Here is a 13,364-nt window from a genome sequence, read left to right on the forward strand (position 1 = left end):
AAGGGTGGCTGGCCTCTCCCTTAGAGATAGGGTGAGAAGTTCGGCCATCCGGGAGGGGCTCAGAGTAGAGCAGCTGCTGCTCCACATCGAAAGGAGCCAGCTGAGGTGGTTCGGGCATCTGACAAGGATGCCCCCTGGGCGCCTCCTGGGTGAGGTGTTCCAGGCATGTCCCACCGGGAGGAGGCCCCGGGGCAGACCCAGGACACGCTGGAGAGATTATATCTCTCGGCTGGCCTGGGAACGCCTTGGTATTCCCCCAGATAAGCTGGAGGAGGTGGCTGGGGAGAGGGAGGTCTGGGCCTCTTTGCTTAGGCTGCTGCCCCCGCGACCCGGCCCCGGACAAAGCGGATGAGGATGGATGGATGGATGGATATACTCAAATTAAACTGTTATATTTCAAGACCATGGACAGCGAACATGGTTTTCACTGTGATCTCCAACATGACTGTTTTTAAAGGTGGAACTACACAGTTTCAGCTACACTTCGACAATACATAAGATGTCACGGAGATCGTGCATTGCACTTGTCAGATTAGGCTCATCACACTGAAATTTATTGACTGCGCTTTTTAAACACACCTGAAAAACTAACCACACCTATCAACGCTATTGTGCGGATTGTACTCACACACTAATTTAGTTGGAAACAGCAGCTCAGTTTTGTGGACTCACACATTTTACCTTTATCCACCAACAGTCAGCCATTCTACACACAAAGAGCCACAAACTGGTTTGTTGATCATGGGAGCCATGTTGTTTTTATTGATCCTCGGATCAACATAAAGAGAGTACATGAAGTAACTGTAATGTAGTCACATTTATAAACAATTTGAGTCTGAGTGCTCGCACCATGCAAACTCCACAAAGGATGAAACCAGGAGCTGGAATCAGGAATCTTATTGCTGTGAGACAGAAGTGTTAACCATGGTGGTGAAGCAGTTAGCACTGATCATAATGATCCTAAAAACACTGAAATAAAGATATGAACACGCAGACCGACACAGATGGAGTATTTTCAAGTGGCTGACTGGTTTTGGGGGAGTGGAAACAACTGAAGAAGAGGAGTTAAACTTTCTTCTGAATGATGCCCCCACCGCTCAAATGACACCTATCCATCTCCTGAAAGGAAGAGTTCAAAGACGAAGATAGAACTAGTTTGTCGTGCACATGGTAACCTGAACATCAAACATAGTGTCCATGCACTAAATAAAATGATGAATTTTTTTTGTTCTTTAATTTTTGTAGAAGAGGAAACACTCACGGGTGGTCTCGGTGCCCCTGAGAGGCTCGCTGCTCCGCTCGCCCACCACAGCATAAACATTGATGACGTACTCAGTCAGAGGGTTTAGATTTTCCAGCACTACAGTGGTCACTGATCCCTCGACTTGCAGCTGAAACGATAAAGCAATGGTTCTTATTCTGTTGACCAGTGAACGAGTAAATGACAGGTGGATTTGATCAAAACCAAAGAATACTTCAAACCAACAGTTGGACTCACTTTTGGGATTTTGTGAGTGTCACAGTTCTGGGTCTTCAACACGGTTTTCAGTTCTGCATTAATTTTCTGTTTCTTATTGTGTGGCATTGGCCACTTTCTGGGCCAGGTTCTGTTCATAAGTTTCTGAAATGTAAAACTCTAGACTCAATGAGTCTTATGCAGCATTTTTATACACTGTTTATGCTCTGATGGGTGTATATTTTTATATTTGGGTTGTCACAAATAAATGAAATGAGAGTTTTGCCATCAGTATGAATTACATGTATTCTGATGGTGGGAGCTAAAAGCCTCTGGTCTCTGGTTACAAAATAACATAAAGGGGAGAGCTCATCTCACCTCCTTGGGGGGTCCTCCGGGTGCTATCGAGTAAGTGACGCGAAACTGGTCCACGGTGCCGTCAGGTGGAGTCCAGGTGGTGCGGAAGGAGCTCTGTTTCACCTCTGAGGTCACCAGGTTGGTTGGTGCCCCCAGTGGCTCATCGTCTGAATAAGAGACAGAGCACAGAGAATGGAATCCATCATGTTGACATCAAACGATGCAACATATCACATATCCTTTTATCATTCAGCTAAGCTAAGAGGATAATCTTCTGTTTTCAGTGCAGAATTGATTTGTGAATAACAAAAACAAAGTAATTTCTATTTCCTGTGTGTCATGTGTCGTCAGTTTCATTGCTGAAACAGGGTAAACGCTGCTGTGCCAATGAGTGCTTAATCTTTAAAGCCTGAACCATGAAATAATTGTAAGAATTTTCCATTTCTTTTGAAAATACAGTTTTTTTTAAAGCCTCTGATGAATCGGACTGGACAGCCGGAGAAAAGCAGCCAATGTATGAAGAAAAACTTGGAAAGTCCTGAAGAACGCATGGAAAGCTATTGCTAAAAACCACTTTAACAAATTATAAGAGTCAGGTTCCCCAGAAGGAAATCTAAAGGTATAAGAGTTGGCTCAAGACTTTTGCACAGTAACTGTATTAGTCTATTAGTTAGTATTAATTAGTAGATTTATCAGTGCTTTGCTCCACCGTCTTGTCTAAATATGGAAACCTCTGACTCAAAAACCAACAGAGCGATAATCGTTAAGCTAAAGTTGAGGGTTTAAAATTCACAAGCCAGTGGGTGATGTGACAATGATACAATGATATAGATATATATTTTTACTAAATGTACACTTATTAAATCACTTCAAAATTTCAGGAGATTAAGTTATTCAAGCTATATTAAAGGTTTTCTACACAACATTAATAAACAATGCAGTTTGGTTACTCTTTTAAGAATCAGCTTGATCAGTTTCATAGTATATGTACACATACAAGGAATTGGGCTCCAACTAATTTCCGACCTTTTGAAATCTTGACCAGTGCAAGATTTCATAAAAGTTATTGAGATGCTGGTCTTATAATTATCCAGTGTCTCCAACCTGAGCCCTTTAAGCTGTTGTACAAGTTGATTGTGAGGTCATTAACGATGTCCGGCAGGAACTCAAAGTCAGTGACGGAGTATACGTGACTCTCATCTGGATCAGAGGCGATGGACTTCAGCTCATTCTCATCAATATGAGCTATACCTACCAGAAAAATGCACGATCAGATTGAGAATTACACATTTAAACAGAGACTAAGAACAAAAATAATATCAGTGTCTTCCAAATGAATCAGTCAAGCTTCACTCCTGTTAGCGAAGAACAGGAAACTGACGTTAAAATTGGTCAGTGCAAGACTGGAAACTCCTGAGATCTCTCTTTCTACTGCAACATTTAAATGCTGAGATTAGAATTTGCATAAACAACATAAAAGCGTGGACCCATTTTGCCTTGTAAGAACACTTCAGGCTAATGGTAGTGGTGGAAATGGTAGTGGGGCCCTTAGTACCAACTGAACCATCATTTAAATATCAAAGCATGAGTATTGTTGCTGGTGTTTTTTCTTTCTTTCTTTTTTAAATCACAGTCTGTAGCTCATTGCTGCTTTCCTTGCATTTTTTCCCTATGTAAACAACCAAGCTCACTAACCAACAGCATAGAGCTCAATGCCACTGTCTCTGAGTTTCTGTGAGACTCGGATGACTTCGTCCTGGGACCTTCCATCAGTGATCAGGATGCCAATTTTGCGGGAGTCTCCACGCATCCCCACATTAGGTTTGAAGTTGTTTTCAAGCATGTAGTTTAGAGCCAAGCCTACAACACAGCAGCAAAGATGTTTTACCAAGACTTCAGTTGGAAACATTGCGGTGGGGGGAGCCTAGCAATGCTGTTAAAAAGTCACCTGTCATGGTGTTTCCTCCTTTATGTGGCAGGTTGGCAATGGCATGCAGCAGGGATGCTTTGGTGGGGTGGGCGTTGAGGTGCCATTCAGTCCTTGGATCACCACTGTACTGAGTCAGACCTGCAGAAAACACATCCAATAATGTAGAACACCAAAGATACACAAACTCTGATCCTCAGCTTTTTCACAAAATAGACAAAATGATAACAACTACAAATAAAGAGGGACAAACAAAGCAACCTATTCTGCTTTTCCTTATTTTCTGCCATCTATACACTGTTCCAACGGTGGATGTTCAATGTAAACAAAGTTTTGAATAATGAGATTAGTGTACATACAAGTAATCCTTGTAAAGCCAGGCTTCAGACTACTCGAAATGTTTGGTACATGTTCAGCATAACGTAAAAGAAACCAGATATCCAGTCATCTCAGGCACAGAAGCCCCACCCACCTGCTGTTTAAATCATCTGCCTGTAAAGAACAGCCAATCAGAGGAAAGCTGACTTAAAGTAGTGATTCTGAAACTTCTTCTCGTTTGCCCCACTTTTTAAATGAATCAAATCAACCTTTACCGATCTGGACACTTTCTGGGCCAATGTCAAACACACTGACCACACGAGCAATGAAGTTGCAGACTGTTTTGAAGTTTACGCGTCCAACACTCCAGGATCCGTCAACCAGCAGTACGATGTCGGCTTTCGCTGTGGTGTTACACTGAGCATCTCCAGAGAGAGGTGGTGCTGTTGGGAGGAGGGGAGGTTAGTGAGACACCTGGTACACAACAAATACCCACCTCACCTATTGAGTCCCATTTTAACTGTTTGTATGTGAGAGAAAAGTGAGAAAGAGTGAGATGAAATACATAAGGAGGAAAGAAGACAAAGGCACAGAAAAAACTGTCGATTCTTTTCTCGTCAGATAACTGGCCCTGTGTTCTCAGTAGGAAGTAGCCTCTCCCACACTGTGATCTATGGCGCCACCTGCTCCCAAAATTATTTACATGTTCCTGCTCCAGGAAAAGGCTGCTCAGCTGTTCAAAACAAGTTAGGAGACGTTTTAGCTCTTTTAAGGGACTGCAGTAATAAACACAGTAGTCTAAAAAGCAGCCTCCTATCTGGTTTTCCTAATCAGTTTTCCTTGACGTCAATGGAAATCCAAATGAGATCAAGAAAAGGTGCAAAGCAGATCATATAAAAAAGAACCACTGTTCAAAAATACAAGTTTAGTACAATATTTGAAATTTTAAATAGATACTAATAAAGTGAAGTAAAATTTATTTCATATTGAGGTGAGTTGGTCATTCTATCCGCTCTTATTTTCTCTCTCTACAACAGCGTTTGGGAATTCTCATTCCCGACCATTTTCATTCTTTTGGTCACTACCCAAACCTCATGACCATAGGTTAGGATAGGGACGTAAATCAGCTGGTAAATTAAAAATTTCACTTTTATGCTCACTTCTCACTTCACCACAAAAGATCAGAGCAGTGTCCACACCACACCAATCCACGTGTAAATCTTTCACTCCACTTTGTCCTCCCTTGTGAGCAAGATAGAGATACTTGAAGTCCTCCACTCCACCCTTCTCCAGCTTAGAACATGGCCCCAGATTTGGGGGTGCAAATTCTCATTCCAATGCACAATGACTGAAAATAGCACAACTAAAGAACAATGGGCTGTGAGGCCAGTTTCTTGATCATTAATATTCAAATTGTCATGACCACTGATCAACAGCCACTGGTCAAAGACCATTGATCAATAACCAATGATCAGTGGCCATGAGTACCATTTACAGAGAGTTGGGGAATAGCTGTAATCACAGCATTGTAAGATGGTGAAAGGTGTGCCCTACATGGCTATTTCTAACTCTAAATAATAGTACAAGCCATGAAAGTAAAGTCATGATTGCAATGTTGAACAATTAAAGGGCAATAGCCTTTATTAAATCACTAAAAAATGTGCCACTCTACACTTCCTAAAAGAGTTATACAACAGATTCAAATAACTAGCTATAGCCTCTTGTCAGAAAAACTAAAATTGGGAAGTCTTTTCAGCTTTGTAAAGTGTTGAACAATGTATCTAAAGCTAACTGTGATGCTGGTCTAATGCTCCAGTTACTCATTACCAACCTGAGGCCTTTATGCTGTTGCACAAGTTGATTGTGACATTGTCAACGATGTCCAGTAGGAACTGGAAGTTGCTAACTAGGTACATGTGACTCTCGTCCGGATCAGAGGCAATGGACTTCAGCTCGTACTCATCATAACTTCCTATACCTGAGGGACAAATGATTAGGTTGAGAATTTCACTTCAAAATAGAGAATTCAAAACAAAAATAGCATATCAGTGTCTGCTAAATAAATCAATAAACCATCATTAAATAGGTACACTTAATAAAAATAAAAATCTGGATTTAAGAGGGAGCCATTAAAGAGAAGCCAATATAGGAGAAAGATGCTCTCTCTTTCTAGCCCATTAGATATATATAATTCAAACTACTGCAGCACAGTACTTGTAATACTTACAGCATCCTCTAATCACTATAATACATTATTATGGTCAACAGTATCAAACACTGCACTGAGGTCTAGCAGGACAAGCACAGACATCTGTGATGAGCTCTGAAACCTGACTGAAACTCTGGAATAAACCATTCCTCTGCAGGTGCTAATTTAGCTGTTTTAAAACTACCCTTAGCTTAGACAGCTGGGTGCTGAGAAAGCTGGGATTGAGGGAGAGATTGAAGTTGCCCCGGCTTTCCTATCACATCTGAGAGGGTAAAAAGTCTTATCATCCAGCCTTTTATGCTTAAAATGATGCACGGTATAACAGGGCTTTTCCATATTTTCTAACAGTAAACCATCTTTATTCTTGATCAAAGATATGATCAAAACATACGTTTGATTAACATGTTGAACGGGAAATGTAGTTTCAGTAGTGAAAATTACATTAATGTCTGGATTTTGTGTGCATAGACGTGATCCAGCTTTCACCTTGGAGAATCAGTGTCTGCAGGAATGCGAGGAACGTCTTCTGCTGGAATTTTCAACAGTGAACATCTTAGGTACCATCTTATGAACTGTTCATCTCACAGAAGACAAAGGGAAGAACACGGTATCTCTTCTTCACTTAACATTTATACCTGTTTACCCTTTTCCCCCATTCTCTTACTTGACGTCACATCTTCTCAGATGACATCTGACATGTTGACAGGTTTTTGCTGCTGTGCTGAAGTCAAAGTGAACTTTATTTATATCAGGAGTCAGCACAGAGACTACAAGCCCATTATCATCAATGGAGCTCCAGTGGAGAGGGTGCAGTCCTTCAAGTATCTCGGTGTCCACATCTCCTCAGACCTGACATGGTCTGCCCACATTCATGTCCAGACCAATTGTCCGCCCTTTCTATCTGCCCCGTGAGTATAACAGGGCTACATCCCACCCCAAGCGGACACAGGTATGGCTTTGTCCGAATTACATGATGTGCTGAGCTCGCTTCAAAACAAGGACCCGGGCGCAGCCCTCATTGTAGCAGGAGACTTTAACAAAGCGAACCTCAGACAAGTCATGCCAAACTTTTACCAGCATGTCTCGTGTCCAACGAGAGGGGATCGAATTTTGGATCACTGCTACACGCCATACAAGCAGGGCTACAAAGCTGTCTCACACCCGGCTTTTGGGAAGTCTGACCACAACGCCATCTTCCTCATCCCCCAGTATAAACAAAGCATACGGAGGGAAGACGTGACCACGAGGGAGGTAAAACGGTGGACTGCCCAATCAGAAGCTACGCTACAGGACGCACTCAACGACGTCGACTGGGACATGTTCAGAGCATGCGCAGTCGACATCAACGAGTTTACGGAAGTAGCAGACTGTCATGGTCCGGGTGTGTGCCAGTGTGTCTCCCTCCGAGCCGGCGTCTCCACCCCTGGGAGGGGCCTCAGTGTTTTTGCTGATCGTTGACATCTGTGGGTAATTAGCCGGGGGACTCATAAGGCCAGCGTTCTCAATCTCTCTTCGCCAGATTCTCTGCTAAACATCAGTCAGTGCAGGCCACCACCATAATTTCCTTACGTGTTTTTTTTGTGAATCACTTTTGCTTCACTGTATGTTTGTTTTTTGTGCGCCTCCCTTTTTCAGCTACACCTAACTGTTAAACCTCTGGCGAAGAGCTTCTACTTGGATGCTGGACCTTCTGGCAGTCCCTCAGGCTACCACCAAAACTACCTACCTGCCTCTCTGCCTCCACGCCAGGAGTTTTTGGATTTACACACCCGGATTACTCCCCCTCTATGTTATCTCCGACCTCCGTTGGCAAGTACACAGTACGAAGGAGGATTTTGAGCCAAACAACATATTCATATGCCTCCTTATCTATGTTTTGAACATTTGCATTCTGTTACAGTGACCCCGACCTTTCCCTGGACCTTTTGTGACTTGCTTTCCAGTCCAATCCCCGGACCCGGACCAGATCATTATTTAGTTAACGTCTACGCTCACCTTTTGTTTATGAATATTTTGTGTGCACATTAAACATTATTCTTAAAATATATTTACGAGCTGTTCGGCGTCTTGCGTTTGAGTCCTGTCACTCGTCTGAAACGGTCCCGGCCGTAACAGTAGAATCTGGCCAGCAGTTATGGACTCAGCAGACGCGGAACGGTCAGCCATTCAGAGGCAGGGGGCGATATTAGGAAGTCATGAACAATCTATTCAGTTCCTGTTAGCCCAGCAGCAGACTCTTAGAGATGGTCAAAGTAAAATACTGGAGACCCTCCAGGCTCTACAAACTGATATTTCTACTGCTGCTGGTTCCGCCTCGGGCCCCGCGGGCCAAGACTCCGGTACACCAGCTCCTCTGCCTCAACCTGTTGCCGTTGCATCTCCACCTACATCAGCTTTCCGTGATGCTACGTCCCCGGAGCCCGAACCATTCTCAGGGGATCCAGGGAGTTGTAGCGGGTTTTTGCTTCAGGTTGACCTTGTTTTCGGTCGTTCTCCGCGCACATTTGTTGCGGATTCTAATAAGATATCTTATTTGGTGGGTAAACTGCGTAATCGTGCACTTAAATGGGCGGAGGCGTATCTATCGAAGAATCCTTTGTTAACCTGTTCTTATGAGGTGTTTTTGGGGGAATTCCAGAAAACGTTTGCGCACCCCATTTCTGAGGGTAGTTCTGCGCAGAGGCTGCTGGATCTTCGCCAGGGCCGTCAGAGGGTTGCTGATTTTTTGATTGATTTTCGTACTGCTGCCGCCGAAACCGGTTGGCCTGACGACGCTCTGCGTGGGGTGTTTTTCCGGGCATTGAACGAGGGTATGAAAGACCAGCTTGCCTCCCGTGATGAGCCAAAATCTTTTGAGGAACTGGCGTCCCTCTCCCTTCGCATTGACAACAGGTTGCGTGACAGGGAGAGGGACAGGAACTACAAATCCCAGCGCCGTTTACCGCGCTCGTTTCCGGGTACGTCACCGTCGCCGCCTCCGACTGTGGACTCGCATGAGTTTGTCGCCTCGGCTTACGTCACTGATCCCGAGCCGGAGCCTATGCAGATTGGCCGGTCACGGTTGACACCGGAGGAGAGGGAGCGGCGGCGTCGGGCTCATGCCTGTTTTTACTGTGGCTCGCTGGAACACTTGATTGCTGCATGCCCGAAGGAGGGAAAAGGTGTCGCCCGCCGGTAGAATCGGGGATACGGGTGGGCGGTTCGAATTCTGGTCAGAAACCCCGTTTACAACTCCCTGTCACCTTGGAGATGCTACAGAGTACTCATTCGTGCACAGCCTTATTAGATTCTGGTTCTGAACAGAATTTAATCAGTCTCGATCTCGCTGAACGATTAGGCGTTCCGCTCGTGCGCCTTGAGCCGCCCATTTCAGTTAGAGCGATTAATAACCAGGTTTTCACTAGAATTTCTTTTCGCACTGGTCCAGTGTCACTGTGCACTTCGGGGAATCATAGGGAAAAACTCACCTTTTTTGTCCTCGATTCACCTGATACTCCGCTCACTTTGGGTTATCCCTGGCTGTGCTTACACAATCCGCACTTGGATTGGGAGGGGCAAAGGGTTGTCAGCTGGAGCCCTTTTTGCCACTCCAATTGTCTGACTTCCGCCCGTTTTCCCGGCCCGGGGGAGGCTACGGGGACTGACGAATATGTCCCCGATCTCTCAGGGGTGCCGCCTGAGTATCATGATTTGCGGGAGGTATTCAGTAAGATCAAAGCGCAGTCCCTACCGCCCCATCGCCCTTATGACTGTGCGATTGATTTGCTCCCCGGAGCGTCCCTGCCCAAGAGCCGGTTATATAGTATCTCTAGGCCTGAACGTGCTGCGATGGAGGAGTATATTAGGGATTCATTAGCGGCTGGGTTAATCCGTCCGTCTTCGTCCCCCGTGGCGGCGGGGTTTTTTTTTGTAGACAAGAAGGATGGGTCTCTTCGGCCGTGTATTGATTTCAGGGGCTTGAATGACGTCACTGTTAAAAATAAGTATCCCTTGCCACTCATTAGCTCCGCTGTTGAATCGCTACAGGGTGCCACGGTGTTCACTAAGTTAGATCTTCGCAATGCTTATCATTTGGTGCGAGTCCGTCAGGGAGACGAGTGGAAGACCGCGTTTAACACCCCCCTGGGTCATTTCGAGTATCTCGTTATGCCTTTCGGTTTAACGAACGCTCCAGCGGTGTTTCAGGCCCTAATAAATGACGTCCTGCGGGATTTCCTCGACCGTTTTGTGTTCGTCTATTTAGATGACATTCTTATTTTTTCTAAGTCTTTGGCTGAGCATCATTCACATGTCCGTGCTGTCCTTCAACGCCTCTTGGAAAACAGACTGTATGCCAAGGCTGAGAAATGTGAGTTTCATTTGACATCGGTCTCTTTCCTGGGATACATCTTGGCAGGGGGGCAGGTGAAGACGGATCCAGCTAAGGTGAAGGCGGTCACTGACTGGCCTGTGCCTTCTACTCGCAAGCAACTCCAGGGGTTTTTGGGATTTGCGAATTTCTATCGTCGGTTTATAAGGAACTACAGTCTAGTGGCGGCTCCGCTTACACGCCTTACCTCTACGAAGCTTCCGTTCGGCTGGTCCGCCGAAGCTGACAGCGCATTCACGGAGCTGAAACATCTGTTTTCTACTGCGCCCATCCTCGCTCAACCCGATCCGTCTAAGGCTTTTATTGTGGAGGTGGATGCTTCTGATGTGGGGGTGGGGGCTGTGCTTTCACAACGTGCCGGCCCCTCCTCTAAGCTGCGGCCGTGCGCCTTTTTCTCTCGGCGGCTTTCACCAGCGGAACGGAACTATGATGTGGGGGACCGGGAGCTGCTTGCCGTTAAGTTGGCGTTGGAGGAGTGGCGTCATCATCTGGAAGGCGCGGCGCTACCGTTCCTGGTGTGGACGGATCATAAGAACTTGACGTACCTGCGCGGTGCGAAGAGGTTGAATGCACGTCAAGCTCGTTGGTCGCTGTTTTTCGCACGTTTTAACTTTTCCATTTCTTATCGCCCGGGTTCCAGAAACACCAAACCGGATGCCCTCTCTCGGCAGTTTGACTCTGACACGGGTCCGGCGGAGTTTTCCACCATTCTTCCGGCCGGCTGTACGGTGGGAGCTATTACCTGGGAGGTGGAGGACGCCATCGACCGGGGCCTCCGGACGGAACCGGATCCGGGCACGGGACCGCCTAACCGGCGTTTTGTTCCCGCGGCTGCTCGCTCCAAGGTACTGGAATGGGTGCACGCTTCGAGGTTTGCGTGTCACCCGGGCAGGGGCAGGACGACTTCTATGGTTAAGAGACATTTTTGGTGGGCCACTCTGGATAAAGATGTTCGGGAGTATGTGGCTGCGTGCCCTGTGTGTGCCAGGTGTAAGTCGCGTACTCACCGTCCTGCTGGGCTGTTGCAGCCGTTGTCTACGCCTCATCGCCCTTGGTCCCACATCGCCCTGGATTTTGTTACGGGACTCCCGGTTTCGGCTGGGAAGACCACTATTCTCTCGGTCGTGGATCGGTTTTCTAAGGCTGCTCATTTCGTCGCTTTGGAGAAGTTGCCCACTGCGGCTGAGACGTCTACGTTGTTGTTGGACCATGTTTTTCGGCTTCATGGCATTCCTGTGGAAATAGTTTCGGACAGGGGTCCGCAGTTCTCGTCCCAGGTTTGGGGTTCTTTTTGCGCTGCTTTGGGGGCCAGGCCTTGTCTGAGCTCTGGTTACCATCCTCAGACGAACGGCCAGACGGAACGTTTAAATCAGGAGCTGGAGGCCGCGCTCCGCTGTGTGACCTGTCATAACCCTGCGACTTGGGCCTCGTATCTGCCGTGGGTGGAGTATGCCCACAACTCCTTGGTTTCGTCTGCTACTGGGTTGTCACCTTTTGAGGCCTCTTTGGGTTATCAGCCGCCCCTGTTTCCGGTGGAGGAGGCTGATCTTGCTGTCCCCTCGGTCCAGCATCATCTACAGCGCTGCCGTCGGGTCTGGTCTCGTACGCGGGAGGCGCTGTTGCGAGCTGTGGCTCGCCAACGTAGCTGTGCCGACCGTCGCCGGTCTCCTGCGCCTGTTTACTCACCTGGACAGAAGGTGTGGCTCGCTGCGAAAGACATCCCTCTCAGGGCATCCTCCCGCAAGTTGTCTCCTCGTTACATCGGCCCCTATTCTGTGGACAGGGTCCTCAGCCCTTCGGCTGTCAAGCTCCGTTTGCCTGCTGCCTTGAGGGTTCACCCGGTCTTTCACGTTTCTCAGGTGAAGCCGGTGGTGTCTAGTCATCTGTGCCCGCCTCCGGTGCCCCCGCCTCCCGCCCGGCTCATTGACGGGCATCCTGCGTTTTCTGTCCGGCGCATTCTGGATGTGCGGCGGCGGGGTAGGGGGCTGCAGTTTTTGGTGGACTGGGAGGGTTATGGGCCGGAGGAGCGTTCTTGGGTTCCTCGTTCTTTGATGCTTGACTCTGTGATGGTTTCTGATTTTCTTAGGTCACGTCGTGGGGCGGGTGCTGGTCGGCCGCCGGGTGGCGTCCCTTGAGGGGGGGGTACTGTCATGGTCCGGGTGTGTGCCAGTGTGTCTCCCTCCGAGCCGGCGTCTCCACCCCTGGGAGGGGCCTCAGTGTTTTTGCTGATCGTTGACATCTGTGGGTAATTAGCCGGGGGACTCATAAGGCCAGCGTTCTCAATCTCTCTTCGCCAGATTCTCTGCTAAACATCAGTCAGTGCAGGCCACCACCATAATTTCCTTACGTGTTTTTTTTGTGAATCACTTTTGCTTCACTGTATGTTTGTTTTTTGTGCGCCTCCCTTTTTCAGCTACACCTAACTGTTAAACCTCTGGCGAAGAGCTTCTACTTGGATGCTGGACCTTCTGGCAGTCCCTCAGGCTACCACCAAAACTACCTACCTGCCTCTCTGCCTCCACGCCAGGAGTTTTTGGATTTACACACCCGGATTACTCCCCCTCTATGTTATCTCCGACCTCCGTTGGCAAGTACACAGTACGAAGGAGGATTTTGAGCCAAACAACATATTCATATGCCTCCTTATCTATGTTTTGAACATTTGCATTCTGTTACAGTGACCCCGACCTTTCCCTGGACCTTTTGTGACTTGCTTTCCAGTCCAATC

At 47.1% G+C, this 13,364-nt stretch overlaps 1 protein-coding gene across 1 annotated transcript in view; it reads right to left on the bottom strand.

Moving 5' to 3' along the window:
• Positions 1-788: 788 nt before the first annotated feature.
• LOC146652782 (collagen alpha-1(XII) chain-like) overlaps positions 789-13,364 on the bottom strand; it is a 29,284-nt gene continuing 16,708 nt past the window's right edge. Inside the window, exons 5-12 of the mRNA XM_085382265.1 lie at positions 5,890-6,036; positions 4,334-4,501; positions 3,762-3,881; positions 3,509-3,673; positions 2,918-3,064; positions 1,835-1,980; positions 1,262-1,391; positions 789-1,119 (exon numbers count right to left, since the gene is read on the bottom strand). Coding sequence (XP_085238391.1) covers positions 1,109-1,119; positions 1,262-1,391; positions 1,835-1,980; positions 2,918-3,064; positions 3,509-3,673; positions 3,762-3,881; positions 4,334-4,501; positions 5,890-6,036 — 1,034 coding nt within the window. The 3' untranslated portion in view covers positions 789-1,108. The remainder of the gene's footprint in view (positions 1,120-1,261; positions 1,392-1,834; positions 1,981-2,917; positions 3,065-3,508; positions 3,674-3,761; positions 3,882-4,333; positions 4,502-5,889; positions 6,037-13,364) is intronic.

This window comes from Rhamphochromis longiceps, linkage group LG15, assembly GCF_057381845.1.
Source record: "Rhamphochromis longiceps isolate RC_006_pf linkage group LG15, R_longiceps_female_GT1.1, whole genome shotgun sequence".
NCBI lineage: Eukaryota > Metazoa > Chordata > Actinopteri > Cichliformes > Cichlidae > Rhamphochromis > Rhamphochromis longiceps.